General features: G+C 36.4%; 1 protein-coding gene across 3 annotated transcripts in view; it reads right to left on the bottom strand.

Annotated features, from left to right (window-relative positions):
* DCLK2 (doublecortin like kinase 2) overlaps positions 1 to 24,493 on the bottom strand; it is an 82,969-nt gene that overhangs the window by 7,977 nt on the left and 50,499 nt on the right. For all 3 annotated transcript variants that reach the window (XR_014183844.1, XM_082050430.1, XM_082050431.1), the window contains 9 exons: positions 23,878 to 23,972; positions 16,068 to 16,140; positions 15,001 to 15,109; positions 11,114 to 11,171; positions 7,258 to 7,377; positions 6,004 to 6,150; positions 3,633 to 3,766; positions 2,301 to 2,378; positions 1,241 to 1,337 (listed from right to left, as the gene is read on the bottom strand). Coding sequence is in view for 2 of the 3 variants with exons in the window: in XM_082050430.1 (XP_081906556.1) it covers positions 1,241 to 1,337; positions 2,301 to 2,378; positions 3,633 to 3,766; positions 6,004 to 6,150; positions 7,258 to 7,377; positions 11,114 to 11,171; positions 15,001 to 15,109; positions 16,068 to 16,140; positions 23,878 to 23,972 (911 nt within the window). In the remaining variant the exon portion in view is untranslated. The remainder of the gene's footprint in view (positions 1 to 1,240; positions 1,338 to 2,300; positions 2,379 to 3,632; positions 3,767 to 6,003; positions 6,151 to 7,257; positions 7,378 to 11,113; positions 11,172 to 15,000; positions 15,110 to 16,067; positions 16,141 to 23,877; positions 23,973 to 24,493) is intronic.

The raw sequence follows: 24,493 nt of genomic DNA, 5'->3' as shown, positions 1-24,493 counted from the left end.
TAAGGTTCGCCTGGTATGGGACAAAGCGGACAGATAGAAAAAGAAAAATGCTTAATTCTATTAATTATGTTTTTTAATCCCCAAAAGAATTAGTATTGTGGTGTTCATAATCTTTTACAGGCACTAGAGCAGATGTCTTTAGCTTTATCAAATACTTCCGTGACTATGCTGCCTACAGATATAACAAACCCTTAAGAGCTCATTGATACAAAGCAGTCAGTAAAATACAATTAAAAGCCCCAAAATTCCAAACCAAGCTTTTTAGATTGTTTATTCATTCAGATTTCTTCTTATGCAACTAGCAACTCCTTTTACTGGTGTAATTCATGATTCTACAAGCCTATCAAGACAAATATGTTGCCCTCCTAAATGAACAAATTAATGTACTTGGAGCCAAATTCCCCCTAAAATAGCCTTTTATAGCCTCCAAATTGTCAGCCTTCATATTCTCATCAAGAGTATTTCAAGGAAAGTGTTCATAACTCCAGTTTTGGGAAATAGTTTCTTCAAGCAGGACATAACATACCTGAGGGGTTCACAACCAGCCAAGTTACTTAGTCTGTGTAAGTCTGAAGTGAAAGGGGTCACCTTCAGTACCAAGATTGAGGATCCTGCTTGTTCAGAATGCAAGTCTGGAAAAGTATAAGATGACTGGAGCTGGGGAATGGTGGCAAATGGATAAACAGCCATTGGGAAATACAGGAAAAAAAATGCAATTTCTCATTGGCTGCATAAGAAATAATCTCCACTTGCTAATTAGAGGCCTCAGATATCATTCAAAGCACACTACTGAATTAACCTGAGAAGTGGGGCTTAGAATTTGGCACCTTTATCATACAGACTCAACTATTTTAAAGATGAATGCCAATAATAACACAAGAACTACTAGCAGCGGCAAATAAAGCTGGATGCACCTCTTGAAAAGTTCTAATAAATGTCAATTGCATTCAGTCCACATACCAATAATTTTTCTTTTTTGAAAAGAGTTAAAAGAGGGAAAATTCAGAGAGACACACACACTTTACAGCTGAAGTGCTGAACCTACTATAAAAATCCATCATTAAGTAAACTGAATAGTCTGTGGTGTTCGCACTGTTAAGCTAACTGACTAAAAAGGCACAGCAGCTGGAAGAGTGGGCAAGAGTCTCTTCTGAATTTTCTATTTTGCCTTTCCAAGAGAGCGCAGTCTTTCCAGTGGCTTGCAAGAAATACTATTTCAGGTTGGAAAATGTATCGCTACCTTTGCTGAATCAGTGATGTTATCCCAGTAGGGAGAAGGAAATTCCAGCTTCCCAACAAGTATCTGATCAAAGAGGTCTTCCTGAAGGTTATTTTCACTGTAAAACAGCAGTAATGAAAACAATCAGGAGAAAAGAGTCAATTTGTCACATGAGTTTTTAACTTGATTTGGGGATGGAACAGAATTTATGTTATATCAACTATAATACTATAAATATATATATATACACACATATTTATAATACTATAAATGTTGAAACCCCCAACTCTAGTCAAAGCAATTACCATTTGTTTATATAATACATCTTTCAAAATGTTTTCAAACATGAACTAACCACATGGAAAACCCAAATACCTAAACTAAATGATATTTTTTCCATAGACAATTGCTTATATTGTATTCTTTGCAAAATATTCAGTCTGGTAATTTTTAATTAAAAACTAAGTGTTTTGCTGTAAAGATGGAAAAACAGACTGCATGAATAACTTACAAGTTAAGAGAAGAATTCACTATTAAAATCTGCTAACTGCTTCTCATTCCTTGACAAAAAAAAAAAATGCTGAGGCACAAAGCATACCCAATTTGATTTTTAGTAGAACTCTGACATTGAGTAAGACAAAGCATGTTTGCAAACCCCATCAATCATATGATACTTATAAAAAAAAGGATTAACAAGGTTCAAAGTGCAACATAAGCACATTCTTCACCTCACCTCAGTTTACCATTAACCTTCACTCTCAACACTACAAACTAGTAAAGCTGTTGTGTCCAAATAGAAACACTAGAGGGCAAAGCATACACGTTCATTGAACTGGGATATACCTGGCAGACAAAAGGAATAGAAACTGTGCTATCACACCACCATGTTGCTACACACAGAAGTAAAACAGTTGCTCCCTTAGAAAAAGAAATAAGCAAAATGGATCCCCAAAAAAACCTGACAACCAGTACAAGTGAAAATAATTTTTAAAAGGGAACAAAAAAGGTAAATGAAATGTGTCTTGCTCAGGAAGAACTTGGTCCTTTACTATTTTTCGCTTTGACATACAGGGACTCTTACCTGCGAAAAGGCGGAAATCCACATAACAGTATGTATGTGATCACACCTGCAGCCCAAATATCCACCTTTAAGCCATAACTGAGAAAAAAAAAAAGACTGTGTTACTTGTGGTGGATTAAAAAACCAAAAACATTCCAGTCAAAAAATCAATTAGATTTACATGCATATATATTGTGAGTCTGTTCTAAATTACTTGCTGATGATATGGAAAAGTATTTTGTACCTAAGCATCATTTTACTCAGTGTCATTCGCAGTCTTTAAGAAACTGTGATAATATCACTTTTTTTTTTCTATTCATAAGCCTCAAGGCTCTCCAGGATCTTGTGAATATACTCAGATTCAATTCAGTATCGAGGTTTCTCAATCCAGAATTCCTAATGACAAAAGACAAGGATGTGCTTTTTTGTCCCCATATTGGAGTAGCTATCTCTAACATTACCATGTGTTGCTAAGCAACAAGCAAGATACCAATTCTCCAGTCTCTTGCGTGAGTACCACAAGGAAAAAGAACTGCACACAGAAATTAAAACACTAGAGGTCAAAAAGAGGTCTTTTTATTTCTATAGAGTAGATTCAGTCTGTCAAAATCTAAAACATGCAGATGAAGTGCCCTTTGACGTTTGAGCTCACTGCAGCTCTGAAATACTTCTCAAAATAACAAATGCACTGCACAATGCTTGAAACAATACGACGACTCTCCCTCCATTAGGAAGACCAAATTCACAATTGTCACAGCTAAGACAAGATTCAGCTAGGATGGAATGGAGGTATATAAAAGGAAAGCTGACATGACCATTTTACAAAATTGTTTTGTATTTATGTAACTACCCATTAAATACAGAAAAATTGGGTTGTTTAGTTAAACCAACAGCTACCAAATAGCATGTGTCACCCAAACAAGGTCACTTGAATCAGTATGATCTAATTAGACCTGCTGTGAGCACAGGTTCAGACTTGGTGACCTCTGAAATCTCTCCCAATATAAATTATTCTGTTTCTTGCCCGAACACTATATTTTGCTAACCAGTTTTTCCCCACGCAGCTGCTGTGACTGGTACCGTGGGCTCTGAGGGAGGGAACACAAACCAGTAAAATCCCGTCCACCAATGCTTGTCCTAGGGAGGTGGTAAGGTGGCAAAGGTGAGTCCTGGGAGCAGGGTGAGCAAAGAAAGTGGCCTCTTGAGGAATCGAATTATGCCTGTTTTCTCACAGGTGGCTTGGTTACAAAAAGATCAAGGACCATCCTATTAGAGCATTCTAGTTCTTCCAACAATTAAGAGTTACCTGGCAAAAATAACTGGTTACAAGACAGATATCTTAGTCATGCTCACCCTGTCTCTGCAATGATTTCTGGAGCCACATACGTGGGTGTACCACAGACAGTATATAAAGGTCCTTCAACCACAGTCGCCAGTCCAAAGTCTCCTAGCTTCAAAGACTTGGTTCCATCGGGATATTCACATACCTAGAATCAGCAAACAAAATAAAACAGAATGAGGAAGAGAACATCTGCATTTTTTTAAAATCCTTTAATTTGTTTGGAAAATAACAATCATCATGGTGAGAAGGTAGGGAAAAAAGTAACTTCCACAGCCTTGTTGGGAAAGAAAAGAAAAAATGGTATGGTTGCTGATTGCCACAGTGCAGCTGGAGCTAGGGCTCAATGGAGCTGTCTGCCAGCGATGTAGGTCAGACCATGATACAGCCTTAAGCAGCTAAAGGGATAGGAAAAAAGCCAATTCTAGAATGCCGAGAAGTTCTAAATATATTAAATAAAAAATATAATACTATACTTCCAATTGTTTAGGACCTAGAGTTTAAAATGGGAGTAAGCAGCTACAATCAGATTTATTTAACGTCTCTCACTAACTCAGCATAAATCTAGCCACGTAGCAAACCTGGTATTTCCTAGGCAAGTGAGTTCCCTACATTCAGTACAGGAGTGAGAAAGCTGACTGTGAAGTGTTAACCAAAAGCCCCATAAAGAATCTAGCACATGTTAACCTGAGTCATTTTGTTGACGAAAGAAGTTCAACTTTAATAGAAACAAGAATGTTAAACAACAGTCATAGCAAGAGTAAATCAAACCAGACCAACAGCAAAAGGAAACATCCCAAATTAATCTTGCTTTTGTTCTTGAAGTAAAATGTTTATGTGAACATGATTTCAACAGGATCTAGTTTCTAGAATATAGGCCTGCAGAATCTCCAAAATGGCTGAATGTATTTGGTTTCCTCAAACAACTGAATACTGCTAGGGCAACAATAGCTTTCTTCCTTCATTCCCCTGTGTAATTCATATAATTAATGGAAACACTTGTTATCCTTGATACACCACCATCATACTACTATTACTCTTAAAGTTTGTATTTTTGAATGCATGACTAGTAAAGATAATGTAATTCAGACAGCTGGATGACCCTGTGCAAAAGAACTAACTACTTGCAATAATAGGCAGCAATTTATAGGAATTATTTGCATTTACATTCAATACCAGTATGTTATCTTAACGTGCTGCCATTGCCAATCACAGGGAACAAGATTTGCATCTGTTGAGTAATCTCTTTAGGCTTTCTAGGCAGGAAGGACATTTGTGCCTATTTATAACTGATTCGATCACTAATGAGAGCTTAAAATTGCTTTGGATTGGCTGTGTTTGAAGATGCACTGATAATAAGCGAGACTTCCACCTTCATTTTCTTCCTCTTAAGTGCCATGTTGCTGTGACTACCTTTTCTAGGAGAAGCACTCCCCCTTTTGCTAAACATTCTAATTTATATGAGGGCTTATTTAAATTGCTAAACACTGTCAGTGGAATTAGTTGGGAGAGAATTGACTATTAATTGGAAAATATATTCAGCTTATAACCCTATCCTTGTAACAATTCAAAATCTGGTCTTGGATAATCCATGACTCCTACTCTAGATGCAACCTCATGAAACAGGACTGACAAACACGGCAGAAGAAACACCTAACAAGTGCTGATGAATGCTGCTGCCATTCCCCATGACAGTGGCTAAAGCAGGGGAGGTTATGGCCCTGGTTGCTCAGCGCATGACACATAATATCTAACACCCAACACATAATACGTAAGCATAACCTCTGTGTAAAAGCAAGATAGTGCCCTGTTCCCATTCTGTGCACTGTAATCTGAGCAGTTCCCAAAACAGAATTCATGGTAATTCTTGTCAACACAGTTATTTTATGTCTCTGCTGAAAACAAAAGTAGTCAGTCCCCTAGGAGAAAATAAATGCATAGTACAGATTTAATTCATGGCTACAATACTGGTAAATCATCAGAAAGATCTTCCTGCTATGACAGTGAAAGGAAAAGCAAAAAAAAATTGCATGAGATAACCATAAGATCATTCAAAGAAATGGCACACAACCCACCTTTGCTCCCACTTGCAAACTGTAATAAATAATTCATCAATACAGCTTTAAAACTCATTGTTTTGTGAGGCAATACTCCAAATGGCAGCCAATCAAAATGTAAATAAAGATAGGTCTAAGGACAGGTTTGAGCACAGCTCATTTGGGTTATGGTGATTGCTATCTTATGGCAGAAGATTTATTTCATGCATACTTATTCTAAATTAGTATTCCTGCTGTTCTCTGCTCAGCTCCTTGACATTTATAGACAAGCATTTGCATTAATAAGAGCAAAGGAAGAGAAAATATCAGAAAAATAAATGGGACATACCAGGAGATTTTCTGGCTTGATGTCTCTGTGTACAATGTTGAGACCATGGAGATATTTGAGTGCGCTGGCCAGATTGTAGACCATTGCACTCCCATCTCGCTCTGTATATTTTGTAGAGGAAGTGATAGCATCAAATAGATCTCCTCCCTAAAGTAAAAGATAATATAATATTTCACTACAGCAAAAATAATTAAGATTATGATATATCATAAAAAAGCTGTGTAGAATTTTTCTTTACAATAGGCATGCTCAGATGCCTGTTAAACAGTAAAAAAAAAAAAAACTATTTTGTGGAAAGATGACCTTGTTACCAAGATACCAGACTGGGACTTGGGCCATTTACATTCAATTCTCAGCTGTACTCAGGCTTCTGGTGTCATGAGTGTGGGCAAATCACAGCTCTTCTCTGCCTTTATTTCATTTTATTAATCTTCCTACCCTTGGTTTCTCATTTATTTTACATCAAGGTACAGGAATACAGTTTCCCTTTTCTTCATTTTATCAATAAACTATCAATACAATACACAGCAAAAAACAATCCTTATTTTGAGTAAGATAATATAAGTTAGCCCAATAATAAAAAGTCTAATGTAACAAATACTCAGCAATTGTAATGAAGCACAAATTGGAATTTCTGTAGATATTGCAGAAATATAAAATAACTGAATAAGACAAACATAACCATAATACCTCAAAGTGCAGGACCTACAGGTGATTTCTGAATGTGCCAGTTGTGCATTCTCTGATTATGGATGCCCTGTTCCTATTGGACTATATAACTACATGTGAGTGAGTTACTGATGCAGCATTTCCCGCCATGGCAACCAAATTTACGTGGGTGTCTCTATGACGGTTACCCTGGATACATCTGTAGGAGTGATCTGTCTGGACTGTGGGTGGCATTCCAAGCATTTCAATACACGTGGAAGAGATGCAGCAATTCAGAAAATGCAAGCCAAGATGGCGGTGTATTAAAATATTAAAAAAAAAATACTCTCTTAAAACCTAAAAAGCCTCTAATATAAAAAATAACTTCTAGAAAGAAAGAGAAACGGGTAGACTACAGAAATTATGAATTCAACTGCTACAGACTTTCTTTAGAGATTTCCCATGCTGCCAACCATTCTAGAGGTGGCTCTTGAATCTAAGACTGTTTCAGACAGAAATAAAAAGTGATCCTACATATTATTTGTATTTGACAACACAAAGGATTAAAAAAAAATAAAAGAAAACAAAGTGCCTCCTTAGTCTTACCTTGACCAGTTCCATCACCAGGTAGAGTTCTGTTGGGGTGTCCATTTCCTCTATAAGCATAATGATATTTGGATGCTTCACTCGACGCAGAATAGACACTTCATTTTCAATCAGGTGTTCCTGTTCAGAAAAGAGGATGAAAGTTCATCTGAACAGACATGAAATTGTCAATTCACTTTTCCTTTGATCAGCTGAAAACTCGTAACTTGATCAGTGAACACTCTTTTTGCTGTTTAATTTATATAGTGGAGGGCTACTGTCAGATACTGGATTTCAACTTGTATTTTAGCCTAACTATACATCATTGAACAAATTTAATTTAAAATGCCATATTTCGGACACATAACCAACGGGATATCTCTAAAAAGAATAAATTAAAGAAAAAAGACCCCAGAACATGACAGCAATTCAGGAAGTACAGATTATATTCTTATGTGGGTATTATGAGGTGAAATTAAGTTCAGACACCCCCCTCCACCCTGAGCTGGATCACTGTAACCTTTGTCAATAGTTAACATGTTCTTGATCCTCTCCAGAACTTCACCTCTAATTCAGTGTAGGTTACTCAAGGACAGATTACCCAGGATTATTTTCAAGGACTTTTTAAGTTGTGGATTATATACAGGAAAAATATTATACCTGCTTTAGTTTTGGATTTCGGTTCGTTTTATATGTATGTTCAGATTTACAATCTGCTCAGTTAAGTCATTGTGGCTCCTACAATTTAACAGCACACAGATTGAGTTTAATTTCCCCTTCCCTATCCTCCTGAGGAAGTATTGGGTTTCAAGAACAAGTTAGTTTCAGAATGTTTGGTTTCTAGAACATCTTAGCACTGGGTTAACACTGGAGAGTGAAGAAAATCACATGCCCCCTTTCGAGGGAAGAATAATTTGCATTTTCCTCTGTAAAAACTGGAATACAGGTATTGTATTTAGGTTCACTGCAAATTAACTCTAGTTTCTTTACACTTTAGCAGATAACAAATCATCTCACCAGACTTAGAACTTATTAATGTTTATTGCATTGATCTGTAGCATGCACTTCATGCAATTGTGAGCAGAGCACCAGAAGGAGATGTGATCCACTGTGCATAGGCAGTGACTGACGATCTTACACTACTTCACCTTCTATTTCCAGGGTTCTTTACAGATGCATTGTGTTTTTACCAAAGCTTTATGTGGCTATGTAACTCAGAAACCACATGCCATGTGTTCATCTCATTTTGTGAGAGTATGGTGCGGCATATATGGGTTATATAGTTACACCTTTGAAATTCAGTTTGAAAGAGCATCAATTGTCATTCTGAACAAACATATGTCTGCTCCAAGCAAACGTGCTCTGGAGAAAAAACAAACAAACAAACATGAAGCAATTTTGTTAATGCTGAATCCCATCAACAGACAAAAGTGAACAGCCACAGCATACTAGGTCTTATGGATGAAAGCCTGTAAATTCAAAACCAGCATTAAGAGTCCAAGCAAAAACTAGAATCTTATTATAGCTTTTTCTACCTAAGAACACATAACATATTAAATTTATTACATCTGTTAACTATGGCTAAGGCAAAATAGCTTTACCTGGGTTTTTGTTTGTTTCACTTGACTAAATTATTGTCTTAAATAAAGCTCAGGCATAAACAATATTTATTTAAGATAAATAATCTGTTTCAAAAAATACTCCAAAATGTAGCTGAGCTACTGTTTTAATATCTGTCCTCAAAATGCTGACTAGCATGTAGTTAGTTATTTTCAACCACCTCACCTTTTTTGCTATATTTTGTCATATTAAAAAAAAAAAAATAATCTCAAACTTGTTAAACATTCTCCTGGATAGTGCAATATAGATTTCAGTCTACATTAATAGGATTTAATTACAGAGAAATTATTGTATAAACAACATTTAAGCTGCCTGTTGAAAATACATTAGTCAATTGGATTCAAGTTTTAGCTGATCTACAATAAACTGCTATAGAGCAGAGAGTGATGTACAAGCCATGCATATTTGGGCCAGACTGGTGTTTTTAAGGCAGAACTTATGTTGGCACGTGAAAGGGAGTGAGGAAGGACGATGCTGTAGCAAAATTAAATTATTTTCTGTTGGAATTCTTACTGGACAGTTCTACCACTGCCCTAACAGGTAGAAACATCTCCCTTGCAACAGTCCTCTACTGGTACATACACATACAGCTCCTTTCAAAAGACAAGTATACATCCACAGGATTGATTTTTTTTTTATTTGTCTGTTTTAAAGCAGTGAAAATGATAAATAGAAAACATGTCTAAATTCTGCTGTATAAAATGGATTTTCTGTCTCTGAACTATTCCAATTTATGACACCTAAGCAGTTGACTCAGACAAGTAATAAAAAACCATCTCAAGCTGCAAGCTGTACACATCACCCAGAAGTTTTCTTTTGCAGTGAAACTCACTGGGTTGCCCTTCCCACAGCCAAAGAAATGGCAACATTTTAATCTCAAAAAAGGCAATTCTAGCACTGTTTTTCTTGTGGTTATACATTTTTAAGATTCCTTTCTAAATTTTCCTTTAAATAAACCTAGACAATATAAGATAAAGTGATGGGGCATGGGAACACTCATCTCCTAGCACCTCATACACAATTTAAAATCTGCATAGATAAAACATTTCTGTTTTGAGGACCTCTACTTGAAGCAAGTCATCGCAGCAGGTAATACACTAGTGTACAGTGCTATACAGCTCCTTACCACACAAAGACCGTCATACAGACTTGCTACATCTTCCTACAAGGTCACATTCAGCATTTGGATCTCTGAAATACACTTCAGAGCAGTTACTCTGTATAACTGACAAAAAAGTACCTTAGAATTAAGACCCTGACTTGGTTGCAAAATTATCTCCAGAACGATTTCAGTGTGCTCATTTACATTAAAAAATAGGGTATGTACATCCAAAACATCCATCTTTTCAGTCATCCTTAAGAAAATGTCATATTTCCTACTCTTGAATAGACTTTAATCCAGAATTTGATTGATAACTAATACTCTGCCCTTAGTGTTCTTTGAGCTAACACTAAATTATGATCCATTTGATTTAGAAGTTCCTTAAGAGCACTTTGTTTTTAAGGTATTGCAAAGCAGTCAAAATAGAAATATTCTATTTGTTGTTACCTATTCCAACACTTAGTCTACATTGTTGGCTGTAGGTTGGGGTTTTTTCTTCCTTTTTAAAAATTGCTGTACTTGGGAGGATGGTGAAGAGAGGTCTGGGACACTCTCAGATGTTGGATTTGATTATGTAACATGCTGTTCTGCCGAAGAGACAATTTTGGACTTTTTGAGCATGAATTAAAAAGTGAATTAAAAATTGAATTAAAAATAAAGGAACTCTTTAGTTAAAAGATCTTTGTTATACAGGATGGTGAAAATACACAAACTGAAATAAATGCTTGTGAAATTTTCCTTTCAAATCCATGTTCTACATACAAAAGGAGCATGTACAGCCATAGAAAGTTGAGGCAGAGAGGGATGGGAATTATATAAACACACAAAGCTGCAAATTTCCTCTCTCATATTTTACAGATCAAAGTCTTTGTAATATATTTTGTCTATTTCTCTTCTGATTTCATTTTGGACACATATTAGCATTTTCTTTGTTCGTCCAATAAAACAGACAAAACATTGTTTGGTTTTTACTCTGTTATCTAGCAGACTAACACCACTTTTATTATTTGCTTCTTGGATAAATTGTCATCCTGCTAAACAGATATTCTGAAAATAGTCAGAAAACCCAAACACTCCCACCATTTATGACTAACGAGCAGCTGCTAGTGCTGTTTATTGCTGTTTTTCTTATGCATACAAATTGTTGTACACTACCTTTCCACAGCATTTAGCCTTGTCTATGATCTTCAGTGCAAACTCCTTTCCTGTGGATCTAACGAGAAAAAGATGAGAAGCATTAATTAGAAACTGGTCAATAAATTGTGGCATTATCTGTAAGAATATACAGCATCGTAACGGAATGCCTTAACCCATGGAAGCTGCTGATGGAAAATTCACTGAGTGGACTTGATTTTGTTTTTTTTTCATTTTCTCAGCACCACTTGTGCCTGTTGTTTCCCTGACTACCACAAACTTGCTCACTTTGTGTATTAATTCCAAGCTCCACCTGCGACTGATTCATACTTCTGTGACATGGCGCAACTCTCTGGCACTTCTTTAATCCAACATCCAAAATTTGTCTTGAGCTTTCCACTTAATTTTGTTCAACTGAAGACTTTAATGATAAAAGCATATCCAGTTATGTGTAAGTGAGCAGAAGAAAGATTGATACCGCAGTGGAAAAATTCAATAGGATTCAGCAAAGCTAAAACCCCATAGAGTTCATTACAGACTTGTATAAAGTCTTGCACAATTTATTAGGCATTAATTTTGATTTTTTGTATTTCATTCTTTATTTTTTTAAGTATTCTGTGGAATTCTAGAGCAGTTATCTAAAGTGCCATGTCATTTAAGAGGGTGGTTATATACCAAGTAAAAAGGATGACCATTTTCAGTAAACACGTTCCCTGAAAGGAACTCTAATTTGCCTTTTGTCCCTGTAAGGCATAAAAGTGTTCTCAATTTCTCCAGAAGGGGAGAAAATGAGAGAAAAAAGCAACACGAATTATCTTTTTAAAAAATATTTTTTATTATTATTTTCTTTAAACAAAGAAGACATTACTACTTATATTAATGACAAATTAAAAATCACAAGAAAATGCCGTAAGACCCTGTTGGCTGCTATTTTGTGTTGTGCCAGCACCTACAGTCCCCAATATGCATCAGAAAATCACTAGCATGTATAATAAAAAACACTGGAAGCAGTTACAAAAGCAAAAGTCAGGCATGTTTTTAAACTTCCTGGTTAATTTTTGCTATACTTTTTGCATTTGATACAACTAAGTAAAATTAGTACCTTACAAAAAAAAAAAAACCTGAATTAACGTCTCACATTCAGTTCAGCCATTATGGAAAAAATACAGTAGAGCATCTCTGCTCTGAAAGTGCAGCTGTATCTGCAATGTTGTCATAGTTACAACCTGATCCAGGCTTTAGATAGAAGTGTTATCTAAATGGTATCTGTTAAATGCCATCCTTTTATATTATAGACCTGATGTAGCATCTATGAACACAGTGTGTAATTCCGGATCACAGTTTATGCATTATACTAAATTAAGTGCATTATCTGAAAGCCTGTAAACAACTAATCAGCAAAAACCACTTGTGAAACCTTCAGCATTTATGCTGTGTTGAAAGAGGAGTTAACAGTCACAAAGCCAATTCATCAACCAGATTCAAATCCCTCCTGCAAATGTCCTTTATTATAGCATCTAAGAAAAAACTCTGAATATCAGCCACATAGTTTGATTGCTGATATCACTGCCAGTCTTGTCTGACAGGTGCTGGTATTCTTCTATCTCACTGTCAGCGTCCATCTGTTGACTCATGTCTTTATATACAGACATATAGGCACTCTTTGCAAATGAGAGATAGTATAAAAGGATCCTGGCTCCACAACTAAAGCTTCTAAGAACAATGCTATTAGAAATGAAGTATAATAGGAATTAAAAGACAAGAAATTATAGCTGGCATTTCCTCACTCACTGTTATTACTAACAACTATTGCTGCGTATTTATTTCATATACCATTTATTTAATAATGTTTCACTAAATATGAAGAATAGATCACAGACAAAACTAGATTTTTAAGTTTAATTTTGTATTTTTTTTTAATAATTGGAAGGTTGTTTTTCTAGTCTAGTCCCTTAATTCCAAAAAGCACAGATGACATTTTGAAACCCAAGTAACTTAGCAACTCTCTTCTCATTTTCAGTGACTTAAGTCATTGACTTAAGTAATTTCCAAAATGCACAGTTGATTTTCCCAAAAATAATAAATTATGGTATTTTGTGCTTTTAACCTGTTGCCTTTCATGAATGTTGTTCAGTCTATAGATAACAAAGGATGTGAGGCCAGTTTCAGGGTGCATAGGTAGACACTGTGAAGCATCATGCATTTAGTTTCATTCAAGCCGCTTATGTGTAGCTTCTTGCAAAATTAAAGGAACAGAAACTGGTTTATAAAACAACCTTGGCACAGTTCTTGTAACAGACCTGCAGTGCTTAAAGCAGTAGGGACATGATTACACACTGATGTAGTAATGGTTGTCAGGAACCAGAGCCTGTTGGTAGAAACTCTTCAAAAAGAAAAAAACAAACAACCAAACAAACACAACAACCCCCACAAAATCCAAACAACACAACCTTTGATTCTAGACATTAACACTGTGAGAAGCATTATTTTAAACACACACACGCAACAGGAACTTTTTGGAGCAGTAACTGTAGCATACTCAGATCACATTTAGCCTATTTTTTTCTTTATCAGCTCTATGCTCAGCTAGTATGTCTCTAGGAGCTGTCACTTCAGTCTTTTTCCTTACTCTGTAAACCTTGCATGCTTGTACATCACTTTCTCAAAAAGTACTGAAAATAACAATTTTCATTTGCTGCTATAAACTAGAAGGGAGTATTAGACATTGTGTTACATACCACCTGTCAAAATTATTCTCAGTAATGGAGATAAATATTCCAGATACAGTATCAACAAACAATTCTTTTGAGGAAAAAAAACCAGTAATGGCTGCAGAAAGTTATGGATTTTAAGAATCATTCACTTCTGTTTCAGTAGTGGAGGCCCCACATCCAGCCTCAGTACCAACCCTTTTGGCTCATTTGGATGGCAGCAAAAGTTTCTATCTGTGCATCTATGATCTGCTAAGACTGGAATTAGATGTTTCCATTCATAATTATCTTTCCTTTCATGTACAGAAAACCAACAAATGAGGATCAAATAACAGAAATTGTTTCTGTAACTTCTATGTTTGTTAACAGACATTTGCTGAACTTGCCCAGTATTTGTATACAAGTTGAAGATTCCTCATAATATTTAAGAAGCTGACATAACTCTCAGACTGATGAAGACAGCAGAAGGTGGTTCTAAAAAATACACTGAGAAAGCGACAGTCAAATCATCTGCTCTGTTTGCACTAGCAGCAAAGTGTGACACAAAGCTGCAGAGGAGGAGCAGTAACACAGCACAGGTCTCTAAAGGCATCTTGTCTACCCCATGGGAAGTCAGGTGCAAGAATATTGCAGAGTCTGGAATATCGAAGGGCTGATTTGCAAAGTGGCTACTCCCCGCACAACCTCACAGAAGTAAGCACAAGGGAGTCCACAGCACAGGCTAACTGCCACCAACCACATGCCTTTAACAATACTTTGCTCAAAGTAACACTGCAAAGCCGTGAAAAATCACATAGGCAGTAGAGATATGATATCCACAGGGTTGCTGAGGTAGAAGGGGGCTCTCTGAAAGGCTGTTTAGATGCCACATACAATTTCCTGCCATCCACGACAGTCTGTTGCGTGAGGGGGATTTCTTGAAGGTCTGTGGGCTTTCCTTAAGAGCTTCCACTAGAAGGTGATACCTCCTGTAGTTTTTGGGATAAAAAGTCATGTCTCTCTGCTGCTTTTGTTCCTTTGCTGGAATAACACATAGGAATCCCTGTGTGTTTTGCTATGTCTAGTTCTCCTCAAGTGTAGACATATCTTTGCAACTGCTCTTTGCTTTCATCTCATCACATTTGCTATCCAATTATTCTAATATATAAGGCTTTATCCAGTAAAATACATAGCAGTACTGAACAGTTTCTTGCTCACCGTTCTATGCACTCCTTTACAACAGCAAAATTGCCATCACCAATCACCTTCCCCACTTTGTACTTCTCAAGAATGGGAGATGACCCTGAGCACTTGTTTCCATTCACACCTGCAAAAAGCAAGGTCAATAATGCAAGTTGAAGAGAAGTGTCAGCAGAATGTAATATATTCCCTGTGGTTTCCACAGATACAGAACAGAAACAGTCACGAATGCAAAACAAAACTTTAACTAAGCTGTTTTCTTCACAGCTTATTCCCTTATTTTTTATCTCAAACATAAGAAAGAGCAAGATAAGACTAATCAGAGTTGTTTGACCTCTTAACACAAAAATCAAATACTAGGTTTTTGCGTGGATATATTCTAAAAGTAATGAATGCAGTTGAAGTCCTTAGTCTAAATACTTGCTGAACTCAAAATACTTTTTCGAAGCATCTTGTGCATACTCAAAGCAAAAATGCAAAAACGATTAATGCATGTAAAAGAACCAAAAGTTTTATCTGCTGAATTCCTTCGAGTTCCCTTAGCTGCTGCTGAAACATCCAAAATGCAAATAAGTTTGATTGCTGCTTATTTCAGTATTTTTAAAATTAAATGTAAGTATTTTTAAATTAAAAACTTGACTCTAAAATGAAAATTTTAAAATAATTTTTAAAACCCCATTGCTTTAAAGAGATAAGGAATGAAAGGTTAAGTTTAACTAAGGTCAGCTGGTGTGCCAAGTGCTTCTGCCTGAAGCGCAGTGTGCTGTTTTGAGGAGGGTTCCACTTTTAATCCAGATACAAACAGATTTCTGGTGATACCCTGCAGGTCATGTTCAAAATCACTCACATTTTTAATAGTGACCATTGGAGAGCAGGGTCCACTAATAAAAAGAACAATATTTATTTCCTAGCTTTACTGACTTGGTGCAGAAAATGATATTTTTTTCAATAATAAAATTGTCAATAAGGTATCAAACAGAACAAAATATTATTTGTGGCCATCAGAAATCGTCTAAGAGTGCTAAACCAACTGTCACCTACAATAAAATTTTTGCAAGGATTGTTAGCAATTATTGGTGTTCTACCTTCAGGGCTCTGGCAATGAAGTGATTCAGGTACACCATTCACATTGGAAGAAGGTCCACCATGTGGAGGCATCTAAGGAAGTACATAAGAATTTATTATTTCTGATGGTAATCACAAGGAGTCAGACAAAAACCAGCAAAGTTAAAAAAAACCACAAAAACCAAACACAACCACCCTAAAACACCTATATAGGGTCAGCTTACTTTTCCATTCCCATCTAAATTTCGTTTTTGCTTTCTCACAGTTCATTATCATTATATCATTGTCACTTGCACCAATTTAAGATCCAGCCCTGATATTCCTATTTAGATAAGTAGTTGAACAGATTTCAGTAAACCTATTAACAGCAAATTCCCTCCAGCTGCACCAAATACCATCTAAACACCACAGAACCAGTTCACATGGACACAGCGTTCACTCATCCTATGCACCGAGATCATTATAATACAACCTGTATACAGCTTCTTGTAAGCCAGAAACAGCCATCTATGGACAACTATTGAGTGGCCAATGCAGCCAGCACGTGTTCTCGTGGTGTAGTCTAACACATCTCTTCATAGCTGTTCAGTTTCCCTAACAGAACTCAAAATACGTTCTTTCCAGATCAGCACTGAAGCATGCTAGGAAGGTAATGTAGAAATGCTTGCATGGCCCTGCTAGTTTTCATTTAAAGAACAGAATTTTGGCATAGGTGGCTCTGAAAATATATGATTGTCAGATTTGCTTGATAATTTAGTAGTCTATCTTTTTTTTTTTTTTTGTGGATGTGAAGATTTATGACATATACAAGAATTTCACATTAAATGTCTGATATGTACCCAGACATAGGTAAAATTTTAGTAACTGTCACACTGTGTAAGAAACAAGTATCTAAATGATTTTGAAGGATGAAGGCTGAAGAAAACTACTTTTGCTGCACTAACGACTTAATTGGTACTCAACCTGAATCTTCACAATTCTACTTAAAATCATCGTGTCCTACTGCCCAGGGACGTACACAACAATTTTTATTTTAAAAAGAGGTGGAGGCATAGGAATGTATGCCATAAATAGTAAAATGTACTGGATGTGTTTAGGCACCACTGTTTTATAAGCTCTCCCATTACAGTTAAGTATGGGGATGCTCCATGAAATTAAAGTATATTTTATATCACTTCCCCTTTCTCAACGTAGCATTTCCTGCTGTTCTGTGAAGTTCCATATCTTGTTTTCTTCATGGGCTATTATAGTAATTCTCATCACTCACCATGTAAAGGATTAAAATGCTTCTCTGCCTTAAGCTCAGTGTCTGTTGAAATGCTTTGCATGACACCAGGAATGCAAATGCAGCATTTTCCATTTCAGCTGACATTGTCTGGTTACACTGCTGAATATTTTAAATCATTAACACTATTGTCAATGAAAGAACTGAACTAACAGATAGGGATATTGTCTAAAGGCTCATGAAATGCTAATGACTGCTTAAGTTTCTAGTGGCAGCTGAGCTGCCAGGTCAGCTAAAGGTACAGTAACCGGAAGCTGTACAACGTAATTTTGCAGAGCCTCTAAAACAATGATGTTTGCTAGCATTTGGCATAGAAGTGCCATCAAACAGCAACCAGTCATCACCTACTCTGCTTCTTGCTAATAACTTAAACTATGATAATGCTGCTGTCTTTCTGAGCCACCTATTTATTTAATAAATACCAGGAACAAGGACATTTAGGTTAAATGATATTTGTGCAAAATCATGAGTCTCATAACCAGTCAGTCACATTTTCTTCAAGCTTGACAAGAGATAACAGATCACTGCGAAGTATTAGTTATCAGCCAAATATATTAGTAATCTATTCTGGGTTTTCAGTGACTGACAATACATGGGAATATATAGCCCACATTTCCAAATTCCATCATCCTTGTAATCAGGTCAGAGCATGACTGGGCACATCCCTGCTTACCACAGTATTTATTTACAAGAAAGAAGCAAACAGCACCAAGAAAAAAAAGCCAAAAGGAGTAGGAAAGGGAAAAATCTAATGCTGCTGTTGTGGCTGAGGCGCTAGATCAGAACCTGAACTAGTGGTTTCACCTTACCTCTGCCACTAACCGACCTCATGGCTCTAGACTTGAGGCCAAACTCTACAACAGAGATCTTGTGTAATTCGAGTGCTGTAGGTCTGTGTGTCAGTTCCTTGGCAACAAAACCAGTTTGTTCTTTCCCCACTGTGTCAGAGCACACTAGGAGTAAACTCTTAAGATATCTGTGAGGTGCTTGTCTAGCCAGAAAAGGTGAGAAGAAGGTCGGAATTGACAATAAGTGACACAGAATAAAGTTATTTTATTATAAATTTTCTAATCATTAAACTACCCAGTGACATGTTATCTTTAGAATATCTTGGTATCCCAACATCTGCAGGTATTTTGAAGCTGAAATAAAGATTTCAGATATGCAAATAGATCGACTGGTTCATGAGGCATTCCTGAAGTAGCAAGGAGAAAAGGATGCATGTTGATTTAATACCTCACTAGTGAATATGGATGGCATCTACAATCACATGCAGATTAGGTTTTGCAATAATTCGTCCTCCTGTATTCTGGTCTATACAGCACTAGTGATCTCTTCCAATACTGTTCACCTTACACGTGATAAATTCAGAGTGCACGGGCCTTAGATCTACTCTCTCAGATACATATACAAGTCTTGGAAAACTCAGACCTGAGACAGACTTTAATATTTTATTTTTAAAAGCTCACAGAGCAATTCAGAGCAGAGATGGATATCCAGCCCTTTGAATAAAACCATCACCTCAGGATGTGGATGCTACTGGCTAAGAACATCTTACACTGACATTCACTCCTGTTGCATTTAAACATTACACAATACAGAATATAATAATTATTGCTTTTACTTCCCTCAAGCTGTCTCTCCACAGGTAATTTTTGTTTCAACAGCACATCCAGAGCCAAATGCAAAATGCAACATAGTTGTTAGAGATACTGAGAAAATCTCAGTGAATACACAGTTCTCAAAATTAGTTGAATTAATTAAAGATACTGTAAAAGGTTATGAAAGTTAGTGGGTGAAGAAAAACTGTCTGTTTTGTTCAAATGAACTATTTTCTGCAGAATAACCATTTATCCAGGTTCACAAAGGTATCTAAACACATTTATCTATATTTTATATTATTTTATACAGACTGACTGTGACTTAAATAATCTGTTTTTTGTCAAGATGACATGTGGTTTTGTGAGAAACACATTAAATCTCTTATACCTATAAGTTTAACACACCTACTTTAGTACCCAATGTGCTTATTGCATCTCAACATGTTAACTAAGCAACAGGTATTTAGCATTATTCCTTTCACCCCTACTAATATCCAACTCATTAAAAACTCTATTTTATACTTTGCACTGTAGGATTTTTCTTTTAACTACCTGAAGTATCCAGTGTATAATGTGCCAGACAGCTCCACCCTGACAGATAACATGTGCATCAGGTTTTCTACTTTTAAGTTAATGATAGAAACAGAACAAACAAACAAAAAAACACGTAAAAGCCTTTAAACCATCACAGAGTCCAAGAGCATGGACTGAAATGGGTATGCAAAATATAAGGTGATGTAAGCAGCAGGGATGGGTTGGCCCAAGATTCCCTTAAAATCTGGATCAGTGTGTAAGTCAGTGATTTGGGAGTGAAAAAGCAGCAATCTGACAGTCGTTTCAATCATGCTACATGTACTGCTCCAGTAGCAAAGATTTTTAATAAATCTTTTGAGTCAGAATGCTACCATATACCTAAAAAATGAAAACATAGCGCTTGTATTTAAAATAGAAATGTGGGAGGACATGAGAAAGTAATCCCAGATAACTACATGTCTGGTGGGATTTTATTTTTTGTCTCGTGAGAGCGAGAGGAAGGCTCTACAGATATAAACCTGTATTCTATTGAAGTGGATGTGTGCCTTAGCTGTCAACCTTTGCAGCCAGCTTAATTGCCCCCAACAAAAATGTTGGTGGAAATATTCTGGGCTTTTTTTCATATTGAAGGAAATACATAACTTCTTGGCAGCTACATAGGATGGTGCCTTCTAGAGCACTCACCAAAATGTAGCCAATTAGAATGTAGTGATTGTGTTAGCATTAATTTGAGCCCACATGGTATGGCATTTATATAATGTCTTGCATTTTATTTCACTGCTCTGGCAACACTGAAAAACCAAATAAAGATTTTTCTAAAGAGAATTTGAGTTGCATCATATTATATAGAGCTTTTAGAAAACTGATGGCGATGGTGAATGGACTTAACACTAAGTGCATCACCAGCACAAATTAGCCAACTCTTTTTATCCACTGCATGAGCAAGAAAGATGCTGAATTGTAAATTCAACGAAGGCAGCAGTTAAATAATTACTCTAAGAACCATTATTGCACCTGTGACACCTGTGAGCTTAGATAATTGTGTGTAAATATTCTTAACACTGCTAACAGAAGCACATGTGTACAAAACGGAAGAGATTAAAACCTTGATGAAGATAGGCAATAATCCTTCAAATCACTTAAGCACATGTTTAACTTTAAGCACATTAACATCATCATTGAAGCAAAAGGGACTGCTCAATAGCTTAAAGTTAAGCGAGTGCTTAAGTTATTTGTTGGATCAGGTTTTTAATGCCCTTTCACTTTGCTCATTTGGTCAATCAATTGAAAAAGTAACAGTGAGACAAATTCAAACACAATGCTATTTGGCATAACTGGCATTCTAAGAAAGGCCTCAACTGTGGAACTTCTTTATTGTACAATTTTATCTTCTTTTTAAAAAGATGACAAGACATGGTACTTAATTTCAAGAGCGGAAGATGAAACATATCCAAGTAAGCATAAGGAAATCATGACATCACTTTCCAAAATCTCAGATTTAATCTAGTCTCTGGATTATTTTTGTGCTATGAAGTGTACTGGAAGAGCTAAGAGCCAAAGTAACCCAAACAGCATTGCATATCAGTGTATCCATAAAGGCACCAAAGATAATGGTTAAAGCTTTCAAGTGTCACCTGCCTTTGTCACCTGGCATTTATTTGGGGTTGTGGGGAAATTCTGTAGTGTTTACTATTCTTGAGCCACAGCATAAATTTCTTACTTCAATATAATCTCAGACTCCAGTACAGCTTCTTTAAACACTTCTGCAAGACTGGGATGTTGGACAGCAGGCTGCCTTACTGTATGTACTAAACAACAGCACAAGGGCACTCTGGTTGGAAGAACTAAAAAGGACAGAAGGAAAACCCTTCTCATAAAAGATAAGCTGTTCCTGAGGAGTGTTTCCTGCAAGTTGTTTTCTTTGTCTGAGCGTACCACTTCTGCTTATTGAGTGTTGTGAAGCAGAAGGAATCCTTGGGGACTGAAGAGACTTCACTTTAAAGGAAAAGTGGCATACAAAAAAATTGCTGTTGCTATCAGTATCTTTTGCAAGTTTACTGCCTTGATGACTGGAATTATCACTTAAACTTCAAAAAGCTTAGCCAGGTTCTAATCTCTAGTCAAATATTTTATTTTGCTCTGGCTTTCTGAACAACACAGGTTTTAAAGGACAGCTTGTGTGCAGCTGCTCTGCTGGCCTGCTGGCCAGCTCTTTACAGGAAACAAAAAAAAATCAACCTTGATTTCTTCCCTTTTCCTGCTGCTCCAAGCTTATATAAAACCATTCTTAAGTGTTCCTGTTTCAGGCTCTACAAAAATAAACATGTATTTTCTACACAACAAATTGGCCAAAATATTGCATATTTCCCAAGCCAGAAGACTCAAAAATATACTTTATTCTTTCACTGGCTGCCATGGTATTTATATCTACATTCAGCTGTAGTCATGGCACCTTCTTTATACAACGTGTCTGCACAGTGATGCAGTCTTAGCAACAAGGATTTATTTTACAATAAGCAAAACCAATAACGTAAAAATAATAAAATTGGTCCTTGCCTGGTCCTCTGTTTTCCTCATCAGTTTAGCCAAGATCAATCCTACAAAAATAACAATGATTTTCTTAAAAGAATATAGTTTTGCATAAAACCATGGTACTGGTTTTATGATGATACTTCATCTAGTTATTACTACTAGAACATAATCAAGAAGTAAGGGTTGCTGCACAGTGCACTTGATCCCCTTGGAATTTATCCTGAGATCCACCAGCTAACTTTCCCTATCTTTAGTCTCAGGAGCACAGCTGAACAGATGCATCCTAATGGGATTAAAAATAGGTACTCACTACTTCAGCAACAAGCCAGGTCTGAGATGATTAATTTGGTTTTGCTGTTTTATTTGGTCATATAGGGATGAATTAGTTGACATGAACACCCATTAGTATCTAGCATGAATTATGTTCTAAAATGAAAAAGTACAACAGCCTATTTCAGTGAAATTGGCAGTGAAAGGGAAAGAGGATATGTCCATTTTACTGAAAATTGCTTGTTACTATCAGAATTATCTCTATCTTAATGGAGCTTTGATCAGCTAAAAGCAGACAGGACAGTGTGGGAAAACATGAAACAACTTAGCTAATTTCTAAACTTGTAATTTCATTAAAGAAAGACAAAAAGCATTTTTTAAATATAGTACAGACCAGCCGAGAGCCTCCAGTTCAATGATTTTGGTGTCCTCTACTGTAGATTTTATAGTAGAGCTGTCCAGACAAAGTTTAATACACACAGTTTCTAATTTTTAATGTCAGGACTATTACTGCTCTTTAAATTGCGTAATGTTGGAAAAATCAACTTATGTTGCTTTAGACAAAAAGAAGCTACGGGATGGTATAGCTCGACAACGTAAAGGCAGAAATCAACACTAAAGTGCCTCAGTGAACCAAACAACTGAAAATATATTAGAAATAAACAAATAAATCAAAACGTTTTCTCAGAATTATCGCAGAAACCTGTCAGAAACCAGTGCCATACTCCTTGCAAAACAGACAAAGACTTGATAACAATTAGCATGTCAAAACCCAAATCTAAATCCTATTCAAATCACGTCCTTTAGCCAGTCTTTTAATTGAGAAAACAGTTTTCCACAAAATTATGCAGCCTCTTCACAACTGCTGTGTTCACCAAAGGGAGCTATTACTTGATCAGAATAATCAGTGTGAACCATCCAGTGTGCTTCCAGAAAGGCTGCAATCAATGATTTTGTAAGAAAATTCTCCTTGAAAGGACAGCTGCATAAATGAAGCAGTAAGATGCTCAACTGTGCTCTGGACTGTTCCTTTTATTTTACCAGGCAAAAGGCAGAGAGCAGCCTCTAAGAACTGTGAATGCTACCAATTTTTAAGTGGGAGAGGAACAAAATTCTCTTGGTGCAACACAGAGAACAATCTGCCAGACAGGAGGCTGCTCCCAAAGGAACCCCTCACATGATTTGAGGCAGGACACTGCATTAAGTGGTGAAATTGCATGCCACTGATGAAGAAGCATGCTTCAGACAAAATTTTGGGCAATGCTACAAGACTATAAGGTAACCAAAAGAGGATATTACATTTATATAGGCTGAGGGAATATAAATTTGTTAGGGGGTTTCTGCAGTCCACAAAACAATGGAAAATATGAAGGGCAAACTGGCATATTCAAGCCACCATCATCCTCCCCCTTCCCTGCGCTGACTGTTATACCCCACCAACCAAACCCAAAATACAAAAATCATACTTCAGATCTCTTCTCTACTTCAACTCAGAACTCATACTAGCAAAACTAGTATTTGTTTTCATTTTTTTCTTCTTCAGCATCACTGTAATACATCATTCTGTGAATAATGGAATTTAGGAGTTTTGGTAGTTCTGGCACTTACCTTGAGTCCACGAAAGCTGCCTGGGCTTGTTGGTGAAGAACTGGAGGACTTTGTTGACTTTGGGGTGGACAATTGACTGCTTGGGGTTCCATTAACTGATCAAAGCAATAAAAGCAAACAAATGGAAGAAAAAGTGAATAAAAGTCAAAAACCTTAATTTGCTTTAAAACATAACATACCTCTCTGACAAGTTATCACTCAAGTCTGCATTCAAAGACCAGAACAAATTCCTCAGTATTTAGGAATAAATTATAGGCTTGCATGCCACACAACTGTGCCCTGAAAATTCATGTGGCTGGATATGGGACCAAGAAGACACACAAATACTGCATTGTCACTCTAGAGATGAAAAAGGCCTATTCTGTCCTTTGCCAGTGCAAGAGATTTGGGCAAATAATGACCACAGCCTCTTTAAACGATATAATTTATTGTGTTATCGCATTAAAAAAACATGGAGAGAAACAGTGTTCATAAAGACACTTGACTATCTCTCCTATTTAGATCTGTGCCTCATTTTCTATGTAAAATGTCTCATTGAACACGAGTTGATTTGTTTGTTTTTTCAAAGAAAAAAAAACAACTAACAACCAACCAACAAGAGAGCTGTTTGGATTAT

Source organism: Streptopelia decaocto (assembly GCF_964273445.1).
Source record: "Streptopelia decaocto genome assembly, chromosome: 4".
NCBI classification, from domain to species: Eukaryota; Metazoa; Chordata; class Aves; order Columbiformes; family Columbidae; genus Streptopelia; species Streptopelia decaocto.
This window is presented reverse-complemented; position numbering and strand designations above follow the sequence as displayed.